At 56.5% G+C, this 954-nt stretch overlaps 1 protein-coding gene across 1 annotated transcript in view; it reads left to right on the forward strand.

The window, feature by feature from the left end:
* The first annotated feature begins 752 nt into the window (after positions 1-752).
* The window catches only part of ERCC4 (excision repair cross-complementation group 4), a 37,874-nt gene continuing 37,672 nt past the window's right edge, over positions 753-954 (forward strand). The window contains exon 1 of the mRNA XM_010850686.1: positions 753-954. Within this exon, the coding sequence (XP_010848988.1) occupies positions 772-954 (183 nt within the window). The 5' untranslated portion in view covers positions 753-771.

A 954-nucleotide genomic window follows, 5' to 3' on the forward strand; every position in this document is an offset into this window, starting at 1 on the left:
AGCGCTTAAGACCCCCCCTGCCAATGCAGGACACGTAAGAGATGCGGGTTCGATCCTTGGGTGGGGAAGATCCCCTGGAGGAAGGCATAGCAACCCACTCCAGTATTCTTACCTGTAGAATCCCATGGACAGAGGAGCCTGGCAAGCTATAGTCCATAGGGTCGCACAGAGTCGGACACGACTGAAGCGACTTAGCAGCAGCAGCAATTATAGTCAAGACCTTTCGAGAGAAACAAGAAGCTGAGATTAACAAACTATTCTGCTTATACAAACAATTTTTAAAAGAGGGGCCCATTGCAAAAGAAAGGAGCAAACCTCACCCTGGGCAGCAGGTGCTACCAATTCTAAGTGCAATCCTTAGACTGACAATTAACTTTTTCAATGGACAATGTCAGGGAGCTCAGTTCCTCGGGTTTACATCTCCTCTCTCGCTTTGTGGTAGCTTGTGGTCTAGTGGGTCTAGGCCGCCTGACTCTCAAATCTAAAATACAAACAAGGTGAAACCTGAAGCCCGCAGCAGACACCTGTTGAGAGCGATAGCACCTCCCCGCGGACTCCACGAATCTTCGATTCCTCTAGGTTCCTCTTCGGCTGCGTTCGGCCGGCTCCCGTCCTGTCGGGCTCGGCTCTCTTCGGCTACGTTCGGCCGCTTTCGTCTCGGACTCGGCTCCCTTCGGCCACACTCGACTCTCTTCGGCATGGTCCGGCCCACTCTCGTCTCAGACTCGGCTTCCTTCGGCTACGTTCCGCCACCGCCCCGGAAGGGCGCCCATGGAGCCGGGCTCGCCGGCTCGAGTGACGGCTATGGCGCCGCTTTTGGAATATGAGCGGCAGCTGGTGCTGGAACTGTTGGACGCCGACGGACTGGTAGTGTGCGCCCGCGGGCTCGGCGCGGACCGGCTCCTTTATCACTTCCTCCGGCTGCACTGCCACCCGGCGTGCCTAGTGCTGGTG

This window comes from Bison bison, unplaced genomic scaffold (genome assembly GCF_000754665.1).
Source record: "Bison bison bison isolate TAMUID 2011002044 unplaced genomic scaffold, Bison_UMD1.0 scf7180017864293, whole genome shotgun sequence".
NCBI lineage: Eukaryota > Metazoa > Chordata > Mammalia > Artiodactyla > Bovidae > Bison > Bison bison.